The sequence below is a fragment of the Rhamphochromis sp. 'chilingali' genome (assembly GCF_963969265.1).
Source record: "Rhamphochromis sp. 'chilingali' genome assembly, chromosome: 4".
NCBI lineage: Eukaryota > Metazoa > Chordata > Actinopteri > Cichliformes > Cichlidae > Rhamphochromis > Rhamphochromis sp. 'chilingali'.
The window spans coordinates 4672493-4695119 of NC_137948.1; the positions used below are offsets into that span (position 1 = coordinate 4672493).

General features: G+C 41.0%; 1 protein-coding gene across 2 annotated transcripts in view; it reads right to left on the bottom strand.

The window, feature by feature from the left end:
- The window catches only part of LOC308396108 (SEC14-like protein 1), a 36559-nt gene extending 16863 nt beyond the window's left edge, over positions 1 to 19696 (bottom strand). For both annotated transcript variants that reach the window (XM_080881198.1, XM_080881197.1), the window contains exons 1-4: positions 19348 to 19696; positions 17561 to 17644; positions 1209 to 1358; positions 847 to 978 (exon numbers count right to left, since the gene is read on the bottom strand). In XM_080881198.1, the coding sequence (XP_080737324.1) occupies positions 847 to 978; positions 1209 to 1358; positions 17561 to 17623 (345 nt within the window). In that variant the 5' untranslated portion in view covers positions 17624 to 17644; positions 19348 to 19696. The remainder of the gene's footprint in view (positions 1 to 846; positions 979 to 1208; positions 1359 to 17560; positions 17645 to 19347) is intronic.
- Between the last annotated feature and the right edge of the window lie 2931 nt (positions 19697 to 22627).

A 22627-nucleotide genomic window follows, 5' to 3' on the forward strand; every position in this document is an offset into this window, starting at 1 on the left:
TAAAAACAGCAGCTGCACTGAAACAAGTGAGAAATGACTTTCATTAAAATTAGTGAGGGATTTTAACAGTTTGCTCTTTGCTTGAAATGTCTATTGCTGATAGTAAGGGGCGATCGTGGCTCAAGAGTTGGGCGATCGTGGCTCAAGAGTTGGGCGATCGTGGCTCAAGAGTTGGGCGATCGTGGCTCAAGAGTTGGGAGTTCGCCTTGTAATCGGAAGGTTGCCGGTTCGAGCCCCGGCTTGGACAATCTCGGTCGTTGCGTCCTTGGGCAAGACACTTCACCCGTTGCCTACTGGTGGTGGTCAGAGGGCCCGGTGGCGCCAGTGTCCGGCAGCCTCGCCTCTGTCAGTGCGCCCCAGGGTGGCTGTGGCTACAATGTAGCTTGCCATCACCAGTGTGTGAATGTGTGTGTGAATGGGTGGATGACTGGATATGTAAAGCGCTTTGGGGTCCTTAGGGACTAGTGGCTGTAGCTCAGGTGGCAGAGCAGGTCAGCCACTAATCAGAAGGTCGGTGGTTCGATCCCAGGCTGCCTCCTGGCTGCATGCCAGGAGGCAGTTAGTATCCTTGGGCAAGATACTAACCCCATGTTTGCCTACTGGTGGTGGTCAGAGGGCCCGGTGGCGCCAGTGTCCGGCAGCCTCGCCTCTGTCAGTGTGCCCCAGGGCAGCTGTGGCTACAATGTAGCTTGCCATCGCCGGTGTGTGAATGGGTGAATGACTGAATGTAGTGTAAAGCGCTTTGGGGTCCTTAGGGACTAGAAAAGCGCTATACAAATGCAATGCAGGCCATAGTAAAGCGCTATATAAATACAGGCCATTTACAGGCCATAGTATGCTACATACCGAATAGCAGCATGTCTCGTGGACGACAACCCTGTTGGAGAAGGTCTCATTGTGGGACTCAATGTGCAGAGTCCTCTCCTTTCGGTTCAGCGTGTTTTTCTGGATGAAGTAGACATAGTCTACACCTGCAATCTGTAAACAATAGAACTTGTATTATAAATGCAACTGGCATGAAACACAGACACTGAAAATAAAAGATAAAACTACCTTTGCAAAAATTAACACTAATACATTCTGTAAAAGAAAACAATCATGGCGAGTACGGAAATGTATTGTTCTCAAAACAATATTAAAAGTCATTAGTAAAGCATTAAAGCTATATTTATGATACTCAATTGCTGGAAATCTAAAGTACAACAAACCCTTTTGAGAAGGCGTGGGGCATCCACATCCAGGGCACAGCGGCGCTCAATCTTCTGGGTGGAACCATCCTCACTGGTCTCCTCATTCACAACGTCACTCGCCACAAACATGGGGATGAGGTGACAAGTAGGGAAGCGGCGCTCATAAGCCTGAGAAAGAGAAGAGGAAATGCAAAGCCTGTTAACACCAGAGCTTTTAAGCTGGAAACACATTTTTAGATTTCCAAGGATAATTCCAGTCTGCTGACTCGTTAATTTTCAGAAGGGTTTTTCCTTTGTTGTTCTCCAAACTGACATCTAGACATGATTAGTCAACAGAAGCCTGACTTAAATAGAAAACCCGAAGGGCTTATCTCTTGCCTACAGATTTGACATATTCATACACCGGCACGTTTAGAGATTAAGGTTCGTTAGTCGACAGTGCCTGACATCTATTATAGGGCTCATGGTATATCAAAATCTGTTGAATATTTTTTTTATCTTAACTAGAGATATTTGACTGGCTTATAAACAGCAGTTTGGAAAGAGAACAGCACTAATGCTTGTTTCAAATTAAACAACTGAGGCTCAGGAAAACTTCAGCAACAATGGCACCAGCCAGTTTACATGAACTCCATTAGAAAACACTTCATGTATTCTAAAAGGGAGGAATTTAAATAGGTGGGACGGGTAGAGCAGAGGTGAGAGGCTAAATAAAGCTCCTTCAACTTTGTACACTTTCAAACTTCTTACTTGAGCTGAACCACAGTGGCATCAAAGCAAATGAAGCGCTTTTCAGTTGTTTTACAACAAAGGGTTGAACACACAATAGCAGTTTTTGTACTTGAACACAACACCGGCTCCATAATGCGTTTAGTCATAAATGCAAAACACAGGCAAATTCAGCTCTATTGCAGGGGCCGGCCAGCTGTTATACAACTGAGTCTGCTGGCACAAAGTGCAGGAACATTACTTCTTTTTCTATCGTCAACATTCATCCATCTTAGATATGATTACTGTGGTTGCGCAAGGAGCAAGTCCAAACAGACGACTGGAAAGGCAAGTCTAAAATAAAAACAGTGATCTTCCAGATAACTTGTGCTGGAGACAGTCCAAGTTTATCACAACATTGCACTAGCCTGAAACTCCCTTGTCACGTATCCTACTAACGTGATATTTCCTCTTTTGTACTGTCTGAAACTGGATCCTGAAATTGAATTCCCTAAAATATGAATGGGAGCATTTATCTATGACTCAAAGAGCGCACACACACACACACACACACACACACACACACACACACACACAATAAAAGGACACAAAGAAGGAAAGAAAGAACCAAAAACAAAGGGAAAGGGAAAACACAATGTCGGGAATGTGGTGGTGCAAACCTATCCACAGCATGTTTACCGTTTCATAAAGACATGGCCCGTAGGTTTCAAAATATCCAAGCATAGAGTGAAATTCAAGTCTGTGGACAAACTTTACAAGATCAACTGGAAGATCAACTGCTGCTCACAAGACTTTTGAGGTTGGTGGAGTTGGATGTCAGCTGAATCTCTGACAAAAGGAGCTTTATTTTGTGGAGCAAAGGACAACCAGTAACCCTGAGGTCCTTTGAAAACCATAGAACAGCAAATTGGTGTGAAATAGGCTTTAAATTCAAGCTCACGTTTAACATTCTTAAAACACTGAGCCATTTGCTTTCGAAATTCACTATTAAAATATTTGTCTTTTCTATATTTAAAAATATAAAAAATACAAAAGAGGAGGTTTTGAATGTTTAGTATGGCGAGTAACAGCAGTTTTGTGTTGGAGGAGGCAGCCAGTGGGGTTCAGGAGCTCCTGGCATTCCTGTGAGGAGCTGCCCACCGTGCACTGACTGCATGAATGCTGAGCTCTGTTTTTCAGCCCCAATGCTCTGGAACACTGGGGGTTTGGTTTTTGTCCTGCCGTCAGCACAACATCACTGACTGTAAATGTCAATTTCATCCCTTTAAAAAAGAAAAAGAAAAGAAAAAAAGAAAAGAAAAAAAACATACGTCAACAAAGTCAACCACAAATGTCACGTCTTCACAAACAGCACTAGGTTTCATTCCAACGACAGGCTTAGATCCTGTATGGTTCAGATCATTCAGCAAACCACGAAGAGGAATACGTTTTCTTCAGAGCCTTCACTTCATGCGGAAACAAACCAGCTTTTAACTGCTTTGTGTTCCCAAAATAGCCAGGCTGTTGTACTATTAAAAACAGGAAACAGAAGGGTCGTGATTCTAGGTTATTCCTGAAAACATTTTTTCTTTTTTCCTTCTGGGTAAGTCGGGGCTTTTCAAACCTTGTCTTAACTCAAGGCTCACTGAGGGACATTCAGGCCTGGATTTATCTGTGAAAAAAAATACAATAGTTTTTAAATCAGACACCATCCTAAATTAAATCAGCACCTGGATATTGCATGTGAGCGCATAGACGGTGCAAAAAATAGTTCCAGCGTCCACAGCTAAAAAAAAAAAAAGAGTCAAAATAAAAAAGCAATCACTTTGGCTCCAAGACCGTACAGGCTGATAAGGAAAGACCCTCTCTTTGCGACTTCAATAAATACATCACTGATGAGTTGTTAATTTCAGGTCATGAAATGAATCATGAAGTTCGTTTTGTAAATTACAATTATTAGAATCAGAAGAAAGGATTACCCTGGTGTGCTTATTGGCAAATCACAAGTCATCAGACAATGAGTGCACGGTGACTTCTGTCTCAGTCAAATCCACCGTTCGCTCATAAAGTCCAGCTTCAAACACCAAGATGGCAATAACAAATGTGAAGGTTTCAAAAACAGATAGGCCAGTGGTCTATTATGGCAACTCTCTTTTCTACTGCCCATGTGTAAAAGCACTTCAGCTCGCCTAGCATAGAGCTCCATATCACACTTTCACATGGTCCAACAAAGGCTCCAGGACTCTTCAAGGTGGCCAATTTTCTCTCAGTAGAAATCCTCAAATTCTAAATACCTCCTTGGCTTGTTTGGCACCATGATAGCATCTTAGCTCAAGCTGATGGTTCTTGACTGCTAAAAGCATGAAACAACAGGGCTTCTTTTCTATTGGTTGTTAGCCATTTGCTGCACAGAAGAAAGTGACTCCACTAGTGTGAGTAAATTCACTTCTGTGCGCAGTTATGCATCGCAATAATAACAATAATAATAATAACAATAACAATAATAATAATAATAACAACAACAATAATGTGTGGCTAACACAAAAAAAGAAAAAAGAAAAAAATCACATACTTAAACAGAAAGCCAGTAATACACTGAATATTTTGGACACTGGTGCAACTATAAATAATTAAAGATTTTACCATGACCAATGAGATGCAGCACTGAAAATAAAAACTTTAGGCAAAGGCCAAAACATCTTCTTCTAGAACCAGTGCCTGAGGTTATCAAACACTACAGCTTATCTCGGATGTGCCAACTCACCACATGATGTATCATGTTACGATTGGCTCTCCACGCATGACTCAAATGACAGCTAAATGCACATGTGTGCCAGCATGAAGTAAACATCCAGGCTATTTGGCATTTATCCTGATGATTACTCTGCTCTACATTAACCTACAATCGAAAGCTAACAAATAGTTTGGCTTCTGTTATTCCATTAAAGGGGACTGAAAAAGCTTTTCTATATATTTTTGCAACGCTGTTATAGCGGTGGACACTTATATTAAATATTGTTAAAGTTTTGGTTAAAGTAGTTTCAGTGTATCTACTTGTAATCCCTGAGACAATAGATTGGGCTTCTCTTGTCCAGTGTTCCGGTAAAAGATAAGAGGCTTTCCTAGATGTTTCAATTGAGTGTATAAAAACAATGTATAACCATCAACATGATGCGTGTTTTATTAAAGCTGATACCTGCAGCACTTGAAATCCAAACCCAGAAGTTTTCTGTAAGAAAACAAACCAGCCGGAACAAGACAAACATTTTCCCGCCCTCGATTGAGTCACTGAAATAAAAAGCAGGCACTGATGACACATCAAGCCAAACATACATGGCAACCAAACTCCACCACTGTAAATATTCATTTGCCCTTTGCCAATACTCTTTCCTGGAACATAACAGAACAAAATATTTCCAAGTTTCCAGACTCCAGGTATTTTAAAGAACAGGTTTAAGGACACCCTCCTCCACCAGCTTCCACGGTTTAGAGAATCAGACATACCTCAAGTGGCCAAACCCTGAGTAATGGTTCCTGGAATTTGTTTGTTCTTTCCAGGAGTGAATGAGAGAAAATATATAACAATATACTGTTACTTACATCCTTCCTGCATACACAAAACAGTTTCTCCTTTGGAGAAAAACAGCAGTGTTGATTAAGGCACGGGTCTGGAAAATAAAGCTAATCCTGCACAGGAAGGGAGATTCAGGAAGTTCCAAGAGTTCTGGGGAGTACACAATCAACTTTAAGACTACAAAGGACCACATAGTGCGTGTGTGTAATATAATACCAGGCAAGAAGTAGTAGTTCTGGCAGGTAGCCCAGCTATTATCTGGCCTTTAATGGTGGGATATAGAAAAAAAAAAGAAAAGACAAAAAAACCCTTAAATATAGCTGCAAATCCAATCCAAACAAATTCAGGAAAAAAGTCAAGTAGTTAACCACCTGACTAATCTGCCTTTGTTGTTGTCTTATTTCTTTTATTTGGCTCCAGTTCCTCAAACAATTTTATCTATTTGGCACATAAACATCAGGAAAAAAAATTCCCAAAATATCTTCAACAATCAAATTACAAGCGACTGTGCAGAAGCGCTGAAGAGGTGTTTTGACATCTGACCCATTTTATGCCCAGTGTGCATAGTTTCGGATATGCTGAAAATGAATAGCTAACTTAGCACATCTTTACCTTTACTGACCTAGGTCGATCGGAGATGTAAGATTAAAACAATACTGCTAAACAGAATCATGTTATATCTTGTTACAGTATGTTGTTAGCGTCAGGAACAATTTAATAAATTCAAGCCTGAAAGTTTTGCAGCACATAAAACCTTTATTTTCTGCACAAACTGACTACTGCCTCTGACCGTTTAAGACCGTTCGGATGCATTTACACCAGAGAGAGATTCGCTTTCTCCTCTTATCAGCAGTGAGATCTCTACCTACACAGATCTGCAGTTCAATCTGTGCAACACAGACTGTACATGCAGCAGGTGGATAGTGCCATGTTAAATCTCTCAACCCCCACACAATAAAAGCTGCTGAGTCTAACAACTTTTCTAGCAGAAACCACGCATAAGTATCAAGGGTGGCAGAAAATGACCTAGTTTTGCTCTTAAGATTGGAAAAGAAACACGACTGGGAACATTTAGCGCAAAAACATCAGCACTATCACTTTATCTGCCAGCGAAAGCCCAGGTGCAGACTAGAGGACATGTTGATGACAGAGTCACGTTCTTAGCCACAACATAAGAAAATGCTTAGTACTGAACTGGATGAAAAGACATAAATTAACCAACTGGCTAATATATTTTTTATAGCTCTGGCACGATGTTTCTAACTACTTAAGTCTCTAATTTAAAATAAATAAATAAATAAATAAATAAATAAATAAAGGTAAATTACAGATGATAGCAAGCAAGAGCTAATTTCCTGTTAAATGTTTTAGTGTATCGGATTTCATCAAGCTTTCAGGGCTTAGCGACCAGTTTTTGGTTGACACCATTTTCTTTTAGCTGCCAGATTTTACATGGCTTAATCCCACTTCTTGGGTGTTCTGCGTCTTAGATAAAAATGGCACCTTGTCAATCCTGAGAGACACTAGGGTCAATCTGCTAAAGACTAAGTCGAAAATGCTTGGCCTGTAGGTCTCTGGGGACTAACACTAATCAGAGAACACTTCCAGCTTCCTCGGCAGTAGTGTCACATCTCTGGAGCTTATGAAAATGGTTGTGTAACAGAGACGACAGTCGCTCAAGGGTCAGACTCGGCTATTTTTAATAGCTGTCTGGGAAAATGGGAACATTTTCGTTGAGGAGGTGGGGCACGGTGGGGGGCTGCATTATTAAGATTAAGATACTTGATTACGACAGATTAGAGACAATGTCAAAACAAACCAGCACACACAGCACAGCAAAGCTGACATACAGCAGCTAATCTGGCTGCGCTGCCTCAGAGGAAATTCACAAGAACCACTTTAATGTTTTATTCACAGGGCCATTCAAGCGTACACACAGTAAACTGTGGCTCTTTTCCTCTTCAGTTACAATGACTAACACAGTTTTTTCTTCTGTCATTTCTGTGTATTTAAGTCACGCTTATGAGGCCCACTCTCAAAAGGTTTCCTCTTAAAGACCCGATACATGTTGCATAACAAACACCACCCTTGACGTAAGACAAACAAAACCTGGTTTTGTGTGAGGGCTGCTGGCACGGGTGTGACGTTGGTTAGCCTGTATTTGGTAGCAAAAATCATTAAGGGTTCCCTCCCACCACCCCAGGCTATCCGGGGTTTGACCCGTTATGGACGTCATTATATAGCGGTGGACATCACATCCTAGCCCAGAACCGTGTTTTTTACTTTTGTTTGACATTGCCCACCACATCCATATATATTTAAATTGGGGTGGTCGTGTTATGTTTGCCGCTCCTTGCAAAGAGGATACCAAAAACCATTTGAATGAAAGCCATTAAGGATGCAGATGAGTGTTCCAGTTGTGGCTATTACTGGGCACTGACGAAATGCCAGTGCTGCCAAATGACAGATAACGTCATGTTCATTCATGAGACAAGTTTTCAATGAAACCCAAAACCTGCCCCTGAAAATAATGGCCCTGACGCACAAGACCTTGCTGACTTGCGTTTATATAATTTGAGGTGACTAGGTGACGGAGAATGAAGTAGGAAGAATGGAAAATGGAAACAGGGGAAAAAAGAAATCCTGATTTTACTTCAGAGAGCAAAGCTTAAGCTAAAACTGGGTCATTACCAAAGAGGAAAGTTACGAAAGAGGCAGCCTGAAAATTGTGGGTTTCTTCTTGCAAACTCAGCCACAGGGGATGCTGGAAAAAAAATGTCAATGTAAAATATATTTAAAAATCATTTTCTCTGATAAATACTTTACATCCAATAAATCAGAGTGTGCATTAGGGATGCACAGATTAGAGATAATAGCTAACAGAAGCTTAATTTTTTTTGTAGTAAAACCAAGGTGAGAATCTCTTTCATGTCTGCAATGTGATTGCTTTTAAATCTTTCAGTTTATTTAGAAACATCAAAGTACAGGAAGCTCAGAAAGAAAGAAAGAAAGAAAGAGAAAGAAGATTATGATTAGTTATGATTGGAATTTAGAGTAAATTTTACTTTCACCTTAGAGATTTTATACCATTTTATCTAACATGTAAATTTGCTGAAAGGCATCACTTTCAAAATTTGATGTATGCAATAACAGGGTTTGTCGAAGCATTTTTGACTCTTACTTTAAAACCACAGGCATTTAGGTTTTAGTCTGGACTGGTATAAATTGAGACTAACGAAAACAATAACAGCCATGTTTGCTACTTGATGGGGTCTTATAACTCAACAGGTGCCTCTTTCTTGATCACAAGACAGCAATTCTGTGCATGTGAGTAATAGCTTAGATGTACAGAAGATATGTCCAGTGTATATCAATGACATTCAAGTATTGGCATAGTTTGATTTAAAATATGCTAAGTACAAGTGCGGATTTAGCCAAAAACTATGACAGCCTAAAGAGAAGCAAATTTTAAAGCTTTATTTAAAACTGTGACATCAGCTATTTCCATAGCACAGCCCAAGGAAATCAGACATTTAAATAAACAAAGCAATATACTTGAACCCTAAATTAAGGAAAATACATGCATGAAAAGCACAGAAAAAATAAAACAAAAAAGTTTATTTTTTTAATTATTATTTAGTAAAACTTTTTTTTTTTTTTTTTTAAAGGCCCAAACCAGTTTGGTGAAACAGAGCTTTCAGTGAGACTGGTTTAAATATGACTCACGTTACCCTTTGAATGCATATGTACAGATCGAGCATTTGAATAGTTTGTAAGAGGTCAAGTAAGTGAAAGCATTCTTGGAAACTTATCCTGCAGTTTCCTAACCTCCTCCATGAGTTCAGTCTCCGATGCTGATGAAGATTTTGTTTACCTTATTTTATTGCCAGGTTAAAAGTCTGAGCCTAGGTATAGTCTCATGAGGGGCAGGAGCAAGAACAAGCTGTTGACTGAAAACACAGCAGAGCCTTTGGTCCGTGCATGCCATACCACCCACTTCTCTCCTTGCAGTGATCTCACTGTGTGCATTGTAATGGCAGAACCGCCTGGAACTACCAACTCGGAGGGAGGAGGGGAAATCTGCCAAGTACACAGACCTTACATAAAGCTCCTAAATTTTTGCCGGCCTAAATAATATGCTAAACTGTATTGCCAGGGTGTGCATGCATGGCTTGTTAAATGCGTGCACGAGGGAAGAGGAACCAGCAGATGGCCATCTGTCTGTAATCAAAAACTCATCACTGTAAAAAAAATAAGAAAAGCTCAGCTATAGGCATATTTTGCTTGTGTAAGAATTACTGAGACACAAATCTGTCAAGTAAGATTCAACACTGTCAACTCAGAGATACAAAAAGTGCTGAAACAATTATGTGTCAAATTATAAAAACCCCTTACTAAGACTTTTTTGTGAAATGATAATACATTTCACAACAATGTATTCCGTGTTTGGTCTACACTGAACGTTACGAGTAGACTATAACTTATGTAAAAACAATAACAGTTACCCTGACCAAAAAAAGAAATGATTTCCTACACCCATTTCTTCAGATTGCAATTAACTAAAGACATTGACCTTAAGCAGTTTGGGTGAAGACGCATTAGGTGATCAGTGTGTTCAAGTCTGATTAAATTCAATGAGCATCATTTAATTGGAGGAGCAGCAATTGTTGCAAATTGTTGGACGGGTAGACAGATATAGGAAGATTACTGTTAGCCAAATTTGATACATCAATTTTTATTTGATGAGAAATTAAATTAAAAATTCTATTAAAATTGACTGGCCCTGCATTAAAAGTAAATGGTAAATGGAGTGCTTCTTATATAGCACTTTTCTGCTCTACCTGAGAACTCAAAGTGCTTAACACAACTTGTAAAAGAGGCCCTTTTTCTATGCTTAAGTGCTTTAACACTCCTATGGATGCATCAGAGAGCATCCTGGGATTAGCATCTTGGCCCAATGATATTTGGCAGACCAACTACTGATTAGTGGATGGCCTGCTCTACCTCCTGAGCCAAAGATACCCCTATTATAATATGAAGCACACATTATTTTTAGAGGTCATTCCTCCCCCAACACAAGCGCACACACACACACACACACACACACACACACCAATTTACAAGCAGCTGACTCTGAAATGAAGAGTGAAAAGATGACGAAATCTGCCTCTACCTGTGCCAACTATTTGAAGTAGAAAGCACTGCATAAAGGCTTATGAGAAATCATTAAAACTGGGTTACGGGAAACTGAAGCTTTATTAACATCCCACTTTACAGTAAAAGAAAGAAGTGCTGGCACATTATATTTATTGCTGCCATTGCTCATTCTCCTATCATGGGTGAAAGATGCAAATTAACATTTTATTAGGCAATTTCTGTAAATGCTGAAAAAACATCACTGATTTATTTTAGACATGGCTGAAATAACTGCAGTGCGTGTTAAGAAAGCTAAAAGGCATTCACAGCAAGACTTCTTGGGCTATTTGTCTGTAATTTCACTGGGGGCGGGACTACTAAACATTAAAATTATGTAATTTGCAAGTGAGAAGGAGCTTTACCCAGTCCCTAAAATTATGAGGAAATATGGCAGTGAACACAAACATAATAAAAATGTTATAATATACTGTACAAATACTCCTAATGTCACATCTCTGCCACACAAATCTGAGTCACAATTTCTTGCCATACTGCAGGATGACTGCATTTTAAACAGGCAAAAGGGTCATTGTATAAGAGTATGACTGAGCGCGTTCATCTGGCAAAGGAGAGCAGGGTGGGGGAGGGAAGCTACAGGGGCAGCATCTCGACCTTGCAGCAGGAAAGAGGGTGAATGAGTGTCTTGATGATCAGTGAATGAAATCAGCGGCAGAGTTTTCGCATTGGCTCACACGGTCACATGGTGGTGCCTGATGGTCCTCGATTAATGTCGTTTGAAGCAGCACACCGGACGATAAGAGCCTCTGCCCAACGCAGGCCATAACTCTTCACTGTTTCTGGCAAACATCATCTAGTCGAGTAACTGAATTACACACTGTAGGAGTGGATGAAATACTGAATCAGAAGCGCAATGCTGAGAAAAGCTAATGATAAAGCATTTTTAAATACCTCAATAATCAAACATTTCACTAGTGCAGGCTAAATTCTGTTCTGATGCATCTCCCTTGAGATACTGTCTAAATTGCCGGCATGAATGAATTAACTGTGCTCTCGTTTTCAACAGAAATATGTCATGTGAGAAAAAAGAAAGAAAGAAAACGGGTGAATTAATAAAATGACCCAATTCCTCTGTTCAACTATGACATAAAAGAAGGGCTTTTGTTATACAAGTAGATTCCTTTACATGTGAGACCATTAAGTGATAGAAGCCACAGTCAATCCTATGGCTCAAACAGGGATTAAAACAATAGACTAAAGATCAGGATGCTTCTGCAAAAAAGAAGTGGGGTGAAAAATCCTTTAACCACAACTGGTCGTAAATGGGTCAGAGCATGGTAGGATAGGACACCACCCTGGCAGAGCTGCCCTGCAACGAGCCAGGCTAGTCAGAGAGAAGGGGGACAGTAGGATGAGCCAAGTTTAGAAACACTGGCGAGGAAGCAAACACTCACTAAACAGTGTGTTGGCAAGTCTGGAAAAACGTGTTAGGAATGACCTACATCCAGACTGTGAGAGGAAGCACAAGATGCTCAAAGGATAAATCACCTGTTTGCAGGGAATTAAAAGCTATAACATTTCATTAACAACGCCTGCTTTGTTCACACTCTGCAGCACTGTTATCTCAAACATGTGGGTTTGGTGGTGTTATGCAACCATCAGTGGACATCCTTGAATAAAACGTTTTTATTTCCAATTTGCATAACGGAAGAAGAGACTGACTGAACTATTTCCTACATCGAATTTGAAAGCTCATCTCATGTGCCCTGTTGGCAAAGGTTTCATGAACCAGTTTTTGAGAAAGGCCCTAAAAAAAATAAAAAAATAAAAATAAAATAAAAAAAACAGTAAAAGGAGAGATGGTGAGAAGGAGGAAAGCAAAAATATGGGACACCAAAGGGAAGCAAGTATTCGACTTGCACAGAGCTACTCTGGTTTTTCTTTGGGTGCACAACAATTCTGTGCATTTACTTGACGCTTTTGCCCATTTGATAAACAAAATGTATGTATAGGCTTGAGTTAATTATGAGCCACTATATGCAAAATCCCCAAGTGTGTATTAAAAAATAAATAACATCGCACCACTCGTGTGTGTGAAGGTTCTCAGTCATCCAGGTCATCACAGTCTATGGTCCTTAGATCGCACCGCTCAGCACGTGAGAGGGGGTACTCATTTCATAAGTAGGTTTCTGTTTAAATGTCATGTGTGTCACACTGCTGGCTCTAACCCGTATATAACTAACACCAAAGAGATAGATAAACAGCACTTTCGGGCATACACGAAGGGCCTCATTAAGGAGCATTAGGTACCAGCTTCACACAACAAACACCAGGTTCCGGTGTACCTTTGTGTTGTGAGTACCAGTGAAGTAAGTGTGCGATACATGCTTTCACTCTCCAACCTCAACCTTCGACTCTAACAGTGTTCGTCCCACAGAGAGAGACGAGCAAAAAAACAAAAACTGAAATTCAGAGAATCGGCCGTCACGCTGCTGTAGCCCTAGGTGACTGTATTTGTAGGTCAAGTTCAGTTTAGTAAGTAGTTAACACCATCCGGGCCCCTCATTTTCCTCTTCAGTCTCTTCCCCCCTTTCTTCTTGTGGCATCCTTTAAGACCCGCAAGTTTAGTTTACCCTGCTACCTCTCGTCCTTTGTATGATCTGTTTACAAAACTTTCTGTAATGCATTTATGCCACATTTTGACAATTGTAAAATGTCTTGTTCATATTCTGATCATCTTTAAAACAATCCAATTTCATTCTGAAGCTCACCGTGAAAACATTAATTATCTAAAGTACACTGTATCTTTTTGGTGCTCTAACTAATAAGGAGAGTTAAGTCACTAAGAAGCACGTTTCCCCCGTCGTTGCTGCCTGTAATTCCAGTAGGTATTGTACCAACATGGAACATCCTGTTTTTTCTCCACAGAAACTCTGCTGGGATTGGAGAACAGGACCAAAGCACTTTGTCTTTGTGGATTAGCCACAGACACATGTGTTTCCATGGAGCAGGTCAGGCTAACGAAGGGCTTTCATTCGTTTAATACCCTCTCTCCCTCTGTAGCATGAGTATTAATCTGGGAGCTGAGGGACTTCAGGAATAGTTATTGTCCTTTAAGCTCAACTATAACAGCACGGACTTAGTGGATAATAACTACTCCAGGGTCAGCCAAATTTTTATTTCTCCTGTGGCTGTTGAAGTCATTCTTCATCTGTGGATGTGTTCTAGAAACAACCCTCCCCGCAGGCATAAAACAGCAGCAAGGGGTGTATTGCGTTGCGTTTTTGACATTCCACTGTGACTCCCTGAGGATAAACTGGAGGCTCTGAGACTGGACTGGCGCGATAACAGCAGCAACAACTATATTTCCTGTTATTGAGATGTGGACAGAGAAACAAGGGATTGCTGTGGTCAAGGGAAATTAAAAAAAAAAAAAAAAAAAAATGCTGATATATTTCCTTACTTCAGTAATAGAAAAACAGACCAACTTTGTGGAGAGATAAGAAGGTTATCAAGGTCAATACTAATGCACATCAATGTTTGTGTACTTTTAGACAGCTCAAACAAACCCAGTAGGCAATTGCTGATACAAAGCCACCAACTGAGCTGTGCTTTCCAACGGACAAGAGGTTTTTTGATTGAGTTACCTAAAAAAGAAGTTAATTATGTTTTATTAGGATGCATACTGAACATTTCTCACCGGTGACTCACAATTTCTTAAAAATCAGGGAGGAGAATAAAGCTGAAGCTTTTGTTACTTGCCATGTGTAGTTCTGACAAGTTTATTTGGATAATCTTTGGCAATTACACTGCAATGTGCTTCACAGCGCCAACAAAACAAATCAAAACAGGTATAACACCACTCTACGATGCACAATATTCCCTTAACAGTTACTTTCAAATGACTGATTTAAAGTCAGATTTGAACAACAACAAGCAGAGTTGGGCATGACTGCACATTTAAGGTCAACTGCATTGCATTCCAGCTCCAAAGGAGCTGCAGGAGCTGATACGTGCAATAACAGAGACACTGCAACACAAGTCACCAACACTGGGAATACTGAGAATCCATGTTCAGAAGAAGGCGCAGTAAATGCTGCAGAACAAACACAGCTAAAGGGCATCTGTGACTCGAGCCTGATTTATGCAACAGCACAATGAAGCCACAGCAGTGTTAGATAGATCTTGGAAACTCTCTGATAGCACCTGTCAGTGAGCCGAGTGGCTTCTCAGGGTTAAGAGAAGAGAGGCGGTATTTCATCTTGACAAAAAGAATGCAGCGTGTGGCTTTCAGAGGAGAACATGGAGCCTTAGTTTTTAGCTCAGTAAAAGGGTTTTCAAAGCACTAACAGTACCCAAACAACAGACTCAAGTGGACAGAAAGCACCAAATTCCTCAAAGCTAAGTGTCAAATCCCCTACCAGACCAGAAGAATAAGCCATTACTGGCAAATTTTTCAGAAGCCTCTGGCAAAAGGAACCATAAGAACGAATAGCACGGTCAATACAGGGAAATGAACAGATGTTAGTTATTTGGACATACCCTGCATAATTCCATGTAAAGCATGGGTGTAAAACTCATTGTAATCTGCGTGCCACAGAAATCCCAATGTGATTTTGAGTGGGCCACACACTACATCCATTGCATAATACCCAATAAAAAGCCCTCTAAACTGATTCTCTTTCTGTAAATATGTTTAGGTACACACAGATAACCCTAACATTTCTTTATCTTTACAAACCTGATGAGCAGTCTGACATATCTCAAGTTAAATATGTCCCAGTTTTTCCACGCTGCAAAAAATACAACTGTATGCAAGCAAATAAAAATCTGTTAGACTGGCTCCCACACTTTGTTTGACACCACGGATGTAAACCAAAAATGAAAGCGGTCCTCACACAAAGAACCTGGTCTGTGTTGGTACAGTGCATCAGAAGTAGACATCGGTGTTCATGTTGGCTTCCCACAAGCCCAGGATGTTCTTATTGCTGCATAACTGTACTGCTGTGGTGACAGACCTACTACTATAGCGGAAGTGAGAGGAGAGGTTTCACTGGGTTGAGAAAGAAAAAAAAAAAAGAGCCACCAAGGGTTGTGACGCACCATTAAGTCTGCTCTGCAGTGTCTGCAAAAACACTCACTGCAGAGAAAAGTCACAGGGAGGGGAAGAGACTCCAAATGCAAACTCAGCTTCAAACTGACTGCAATGTCCATTTTACCCCAGCAATAATTCAAATTAACAACACCGTATTGTGCATGAGTCATAATGTCACACAATACAAAATTAAAAGCTAAAGAGGTCCGCCGTCTGTTGCTGGCCTAGTTTAAAAACATCAAGGGGTTACTCCATTAGTTTTGTCCCATCTTCAAAAAGCACACGGGGTGGATTATCTGGGGCTTACAAATTACATACAAGTCAGTTTCACTATTATTACCGTTTCCCCTCTTTGGCTGCGTGTGTACAACCAGGTGTGGGTACGGGCCATCTATTTATAGCCATCTCTTTGCCTGCTGCTCAGTCCAGCCTGTGCTAAGGAGATTTAGTGTTCCTGCATCCTGGTTCTTGTCCGTGTCGAAAGCTGATTTCCATTTAAAGAAAACTGCACCTGCAGCACAACACAGTGCTGAAGGGAGGTGAAACTACAAACCAACTTCATGCAGGAATTTAAATAGATAATTAAGAAAAAAGTACATATTGCTGACGTTATCAGCACAGTAGAGCTGTTTGTCTAAAACTGGTGGTTGTATAATCAGAGCGAGTGCCTGCAAACGTGTACTGATACCACATTACTGACAAGCAGCAGCTGAGGTCAAAGCACTGCTGAGCAAAGCATCCATTGGGCTTGTTTTTACAGAGCAGTTTGCCTCATTCTTTTCTCCGTGTAAAAGCAAAACAGGTCTCACTTAAATGACAGACCATTGCTATGACAAGTGAATCTGATTCATGTTACAGACCCAGAGTTGTCATTATACCACAGCAGTAAAAGACATTACACCATAGGGGTTTAGTCAGTTCTGTTTTCCTGTGAACAAACTCTTACATCAACCATCTCCTGCCCCTGCAGCTCTCCAGCAAGGAGAGATTAGTGAATATGTGAGACAGGCTAAATGCCAAAAAAGGGTAACAGAACAAGTCCAAATTTGAGGGATGGAGAACACAAATGGCACTAGGAACACTTCTAAGACATCCATTTAGAAAAGCGCAAAAAGAAGAGAGGAACAAGTAAATCCATTCTGTGCACTTGACACAGGCACTCGTGGCTGACAGTGTACAAAAAACACACTAAAAGCAAAGCAGGGCAGTGAATTTTTTATGCTGCAAGCAGACTACCGGCACAAAGACTGGTGGGACTTTCAGTTTGCCATAAAAACACAGTCTTGTTGTACATTCAGCTACCAACAAGTGTGCACAGTGGTTCTACATCTTACTGAACAAATGAACAGATCTTAAACCACAAGATGACAAGCCATATGAGGCAGTCAGCTGTTTCGGGGGGCTGCATGGCCCATGAGTGTGAGTGTTCCTTGCATGGGTTTGACCTCCTAATTATCTACCAAATCTAAAGCTGAGTGGGAGGCATCATTTAGTGCCTTTTATCTGTCTCTTCACAGGATTACTTTGAAACGACCAAGTCTACGTCTGTAAAAACCTTGCGGAGAGGTCTACAAACCTTCTAAACAGGCTATTGAGGATGTTCTCTTCTAGCTACGCTACAGTTTATCGTTGCAGTTAATCATTGGCTTCTTAAAGACCGTAACACAAAACAGACTGCATGCATTTTCAATCTCTGAGCTACTCACATGCAAGGTGCATAATTCAGTGACTAACTCCAAACCTTTGAAGCAACCACCTGTGTACATTGCATAACTGCATCTATTGCATACAAAATACATGTGGACAGGTGGTAGAGCGAGTAAAGATAAAAACACTTACCGCCATCACCAGCTCAAAGGGATGCTTGTACACCCGCACAGGTGACTGGTATTTCTGCACCATGATTGGAATTATGCCAACGATCTGAACAGAAGAACATAAGATCAAAATCAATCAGCAGTGATTACAGACATTTGGGGAAGAAATCTAAGAAGCGGGGCTGTATCTGAGTCATTCTTTAGAATAACCACTTGCTAAGTGCTAAAATTACAGCATTATAGCTGCATCTGGTCCTTCAGCGAGAGGCTTGATGTGCAATTAGGATGAGCTGTGTTTTGGCTGACTGATGGCGTGATGCCGAGTGAAGCCAGGTGCTGCTGTGTGTGTGTGTTTCCTTATCTGAAGGGAACTCTCCTGACCAAGGACCTCGCTGATCAATGGATGCAGCATTTCTTACTACTTTATCACATAAGCAGTGCTGCTGCAATGGCTTATCACTGCAAACTACAGGAGTATAACTATGCTAACATCAGCTGCAGAAGCTTGGGTCAAAGCTGCACATGACAGCACTCTAACAGGGTTTTCCCTACCCATCAAAAATGTTTGTACACAACAGAGAAGCTTTGGGGTTCCAAAGGAAAATCACCAAGATGGATAAAAATATATTTTAGTCCAGTTCAGTTTTAATACAGGAAAAAAAAAATCCTGTCCATTTAAATACAAAACAGCAAGGTAAGGTAAACAACTAGAGCAGTGGTGCATATGCAGCCCAGGGTATTTCCACTTCTTTGAACTGTAACTTACAGCTGTGACATGAGGAAAACCTGAGATTTCTCCCACTGTCTAAAAAAATTGCTTAAAAAATTTTTTTAAAAAAGGATTTAACAAGTACTAACTAATGATATCTGGCATTTGTTTTTCTGAGGAGTAGGGTAAGAGGTCTTTCACATGGGCTTATAGTTGCAGTTTGTTTTTTTAAAGTTTGAATCTGACCCAGGAGTTCTGTTGTGTTATTTGTCAGGCCCATTTGAGACCCACAAACTGGGTGTGACACTCCTGACTTAGAGCACTAACACAGAGAGAACAGCATGAGAGTCAATTTAAATATAAAAAAAAAAAAAAGTACAGATCAGTCCTTGGATTTCATGTGTTTTTGCTCAGCGTGTTGCTACATGTCTATAACTCCTGCTATGCTTTGATGGGTATATGTCTGCAAGGAGGGGTGTGAGCCAACGTCCCTGCACTACTTAATAAAGGGATCAGGGCGGACAGACTAATAATAACCAGTCTAGGTCACACAGGATACATACTGCTACAGTATCCCTTTGCTAAACACCACATGTCTTGACGATTGCTACTGCAGTACATAATTACCGTCATGCTTCAGGATCTGTTGGCAACTTCAAAGACACAAACAAGACAATGACTTCAGAACGTGCTAATTAGGAAACTTCAGTGACCGATATGCCCGTTAAGTTTAGTACCCAACCATCTTTACTGATCGCTTCCCACTGATTTTAAGCAGCCTCTTCTCACGGTTTACTCGTTTTTGTTTTTTGTTCTAGCTTGTTTTGGTCTTCTGCTTAAAGGAACTATTTGTAACGTCACAGTTTTAACTAATCCAAAACTGACTTTTTTGTCCTCAATTTTCAACACTGTTAAAAAATATTAAACAAATATTTTTTAAAGAAAAAAAAGATGGGGATTTTGGTACTGACTCATAGTGGTTAACAGCATTTGAAACGACGGCTTGCTAGCTGCCACACAAACAGCGCTCGCTGAGACTAGCCTAACTTTATAAGTCGATATTATATTATCTTGACACACATCAAATTAACGGATCTTACCTGTGATTTAGAAAGGTAAAGAAATGTTGTTAACAGGTTGATTCTTGTCAGTGGTCGTTTCTTCTGTGAGGGCTATCCGACGGAACTCATGCCATTTCCCTCTTCGGCTCTACACTTCTCCGGCTCCAGCGGCTAACAGCAGTTAGCTTTGTTATGCTAGCTGGCCATTAAGCCGGAATATTTATCAAACCCTTTGGCGAGTCCTTCTCAGAGCCTCACAGCGACGAGCATCCCAAGATCAACAAACTAAATATCCCTTATAGCTCGCTGTTAAATCACTCCTATAAGTAGATGGTGTTTGGACACAGGAGACGGTCTCCCTCCCTCGCTGTCATGCCTGTGGTACCGTCGCTCCTCCCCGTTTTCTAAGCTCAGTTTTTTTCCACCTCTTTCATAAAACCCGCAGCGTGCCCGACCTCTTCTGTTCAAGTGAAGGACACACAGCAGAGGACAGTCAGTATTATCATTGAAATTCTGAAAACATTAAATAAAAAAAAATAATAATAAATGCTTCTCTGCTTTTACGTTTTACATTTTAGCTCTAAATATTGGGAGTTTTACGGTACAGCAGGTGAAACGAGCTGTGTTAATCTGACGGATGACGCTGCGCTGGTTGCATAAGCTGTAAATGCCCCTTATGGGCTGTGTGTGCACTGTAGTTCATGTTCTCTGCAATAAAATAATAATTCAGTTGACATGAGTTTTTATTATTATCCTGACTTGATTCTTAATTTAAAGTTTACGTAGATCGGGGTGATTAAAGAATTTTCAAAAGTGTTTGTGTGGGGGGTAGAGGGGCACAAGAAATGTGAATATTTGATCATTCACTGACATAGAAAACATATGCAGGTGACAGGTAAAGGGCCTGGTTTACTCTAACTGCCTATGTGGCTCTCACTCTGCCATAGAGGTCAATATATATATAAGTATGAATGATTATTAGGAGGATGTAAAGAAAGAGAGGACAAAAAGGAGGAACTTATGTGCCAAAAAGGGGGCTACCACCTTATCTGTCCAGATTACTGGTGTTTCTGTTATGAGTTAGATCATGTTAATTTGTGAGTGCAAACAGTGTCCATACGTATTTTAAGTGGCTTATATAGCTTAAATTTTAGAGTTTTTGAGTTTAATTACTTTTACTTAGTTGTCTACACTTTCTGGCCTCATCCTGAGAAGTTTACCCTACAAAGAAAAGTTGTTTGGTGGTGGTCTGGTGCTGGTCTCTTACAGCTGCTTTACGTGTGTAGTACTAACAGCATTGTGTAATACTAACACAAAGACGTAAGATCAGGCACTGTCTCAGCGACACTGCAAAATAATGTTGTGAATACATTACAGTTATTTTCCAAAAAGTCACTTTTCACCAGCCCAGCACCAAAGTCATTTCTATTCACCTGAGCCAACTCAGGTGAATAGAAATGAATACATCTGAGGGACAGCTCAGGTTGAGCGGTTTGAAAAAAAAGTACGAGAGGTACATTTCAGATCATTTGGACATATGTTAAATATGGAACTGCTAGGAAATAATAAAAGAGGAAGACAGAGAAGATTCATGGATGTTATGAAGGAGGACATGCAGAAAGTTGATGGGACAGAGGAGGATGCAAGGGATGGGGTGAGATTGAGGTCACCTCTAAAGGGAGCAGGTGGAAGAAGAAGAACTCAATTAGTTGTTTAACACATTAGTTAATGAAGATAAAATTAAGTCAAGTCAAATCAAGTGGCTATGTAGTCATTTCAGCCATGTACAGTGGTACAGTACACAGTGAAACAAGACAGCGTTCCTCCAAGACAATGGTGCTACATATAATAGACAGTCCACACAGAACTACATGAAGTGCAAGTGTTCAAACATTGAACGATAGAGACACACAACAGTGCAGCAGAAAAGTGCAACAACGGGTTGTGCAAAAAGTACTTGAAGTAATGAGATGTGTGTGTGTGTGTGTGTGTGTGTGTGTGTGTGTGTGTGTGTGTGTGTGTGTGTGTGTGTGTGTGTGTGTGTGTGTGTGTGTGTGTGTTCATGCAGATACGTTTTTGAGCCAGTGACATGAATGAAGGTATGTGTGTTTGTGTCAGTCCAGAACCTGAGTGTTCCTGTGTCTGACAGTTTGGGGGAAGGAACTGTTTCACAGTTTGGCATCGAGGGCCTGAATGCTCTGGTACCTTTTGCCAGAAGCCAGCAGGATGAAGAGTGTGTGTGAGGTTGTGTGCGGTCCTCCACAATGGTGGCTTTGTGGATGGAGCGGGTGTCAGTGATAGAGGGATGAGAGGTGAGAAGGGGTTAATGGGAGATGGGCTTTTCTCAGCTTTTGCAGGAAGTAGAGGCGCTATTGGGCTTTCGTAGCTATTGAGCTGGTTTTGGGGGACCAGGACAGGTTCTCTGCTTTGGTGTTCTGTGAACACCAAGGAATTTGGCGCTCTCAATGAGCTCCACAGAGGATCCAACGATGTTAAGTGGACAGTGATATCTCTGTGCTCTCCTGAAGTCAACAATCATCTCTTTTGTTCTGTCCACATTCAGAGACAGGTTGTTGACTCTACACCAGTCCATTAGCTGTTGCACCTCCTCTCTGTATGCTGACTCGTCTTTCTTGCTGATGAGACACAGCACAGTCATGTCATCAGCAGACTTGATGATGTGGTTCAAACTGTGCATTGCTGCACAGTCGTGAGTCAGCAGAGTGAACAGCAGTGGGCTGAGCACATAGCCCTGAAGGGCTCCAGTGCTCTGTGTTGTGGTGTTGGAGATGCTGTTACTGATCCAGACTGTCTGAGGTCTCTCCGTCAGAAAGTCCAGGATCCAGTTGCAGAGGGCGGCGTGCAGGACCAGCAGGCTCAGTTTTCCAATCAGGTGCTGAGAAATGATCGTGTTGAACGCTAAACTGAAATCTATGAACAGCATTTGTACATATGTGTCTTTATTGTCCAGGTGGGTGAGGCCAGATGTAGGTCGGTGGTAATGGCATCCTCTGTTGACCGGTTGGGGCGATAGTCAGTGGAGTGGCAGCAGGGTCTTAATGAGCCTCATGACGAGCCTCTCGAAGCACTTCATCATGATGGGTGTGAGTGCAACGGGACAGTAGTCACCAAGGCAGGACACAGAGGACTTCTTTGGCACAGGAGTGATGATGGTGGCCTTGAGGCAGATTGGGAAGACAGCAGTACTCAGGGAGTATAACACTGTCACTAGTTTATGAGTAGTAGAAATGCAAATAATCATGTCTTTTTCTGCAAAATAGAGTATATAAAGAGTTACAGGACTCTCTCCCAGACCACA